We start from the raw sequence: 747 nt of genomic DNA, 5'->3' as shown, positions 1-747 counted from the left end.
CAAAAGTCACTCAAAACCCAACAGATTAGCTGATCTCTGTCCTCTCATTACATCGTTTTGTGGTTGGTTGAACAAGAGAGAACAAAACCTAACCTGAGTTACAAAAAAAAAAAAAACAAGACAGTGATGGCTACAAAGGAGTGACAAGGAACAACTGAGATACTCTTTCACCCACCACATCCTACATATGCAGCTTTACAGAACCCCCTCTCCCCCCACCAATTAAAACAGCTAGATTTCCAAATTCCATTCATCCAAGGGTGGGAGGCAAGAAGGGGAGGTAGAAGGATAAATGGCATAGGAAGAAAAATATCAGTCCAGGCACAGAGTCCCACAAATGCTAGAAAATAGCTACAGAAAAACCTGTGGTATTTTCAGACGCAGGGTGTTAAAAATCCACATACTGGTTATCAGTAAGATTTTGCCTAAGGGCTCCAGAAACAAAAACCCCAATTCCTCGGAGAAGAGAATATGCAAAGGGCTCTTGGCAGAGTGGGTCCTACATTCCCTGGGTAGAGAGAGGCAAACAGGAAGATCTGCCACAGCGTCACAATCCTGCCCAGGCCCTGGAGAAGCAGTTGAAGTCAGTGGCCTGCAACAGCCTTCAGTTTAGCAGGAGATGGATGTGGTGAGGGAAACTTCTCTGAAGAAGTTGAGCTACTCAGAGCAGACTGCAGGTAGATCGTCTTGTGGAAAAGTCTGTTGCTTAAGAAGACCACCAAGGAGAAGAGGCGCAACTGAAAAAGG

The 747-nt window shown here is 45.2% G+C and overlaps 1 protein-coding gene across 1 annotated transcript in view; it reads right to left on the bottom strand.

The window, feature by feature from the left end:
* Positions 1-584: 584 nt before the first annotated feature.
* EI24 (etoposide induced 2.4) overlaps positions 585-747 on the bottom strand; it is a 12,258-nt gene continuing 12,095 nt past the window's right edge. Inside the window, exon 7 of the mRNA XM_006867682.1 lies at positions 585-705. Coding sequence (XP_006867744.1) covers positions 585-705 — 121 coding nt within the window. The remainder of the gene's footprint in view (positions 706-747) is intronic.

Source organism: Chrysochloris asiatica, unplaced genomic scaffold (genome assembly GCF_000296735.1).
Source record: "Chrysochloris asiatica unplaced genomic scaffold, ChrAsi1.0 scaffold00107, whole genome shotgun sequence".
In the NCBI taxonomy this organism is placed as follows: domain Eukaryota; kingdom Metazoa; phylum Chordata; class Mammalia; order Afrosoricida; family Chrysochloridae; genus Chrysochloris; species Chrysochloris asiatica.
Note: the sequence above shows the minus strand (reverse complement) of the source record. Positions and strands in the feature narration are given on the sequence as shown.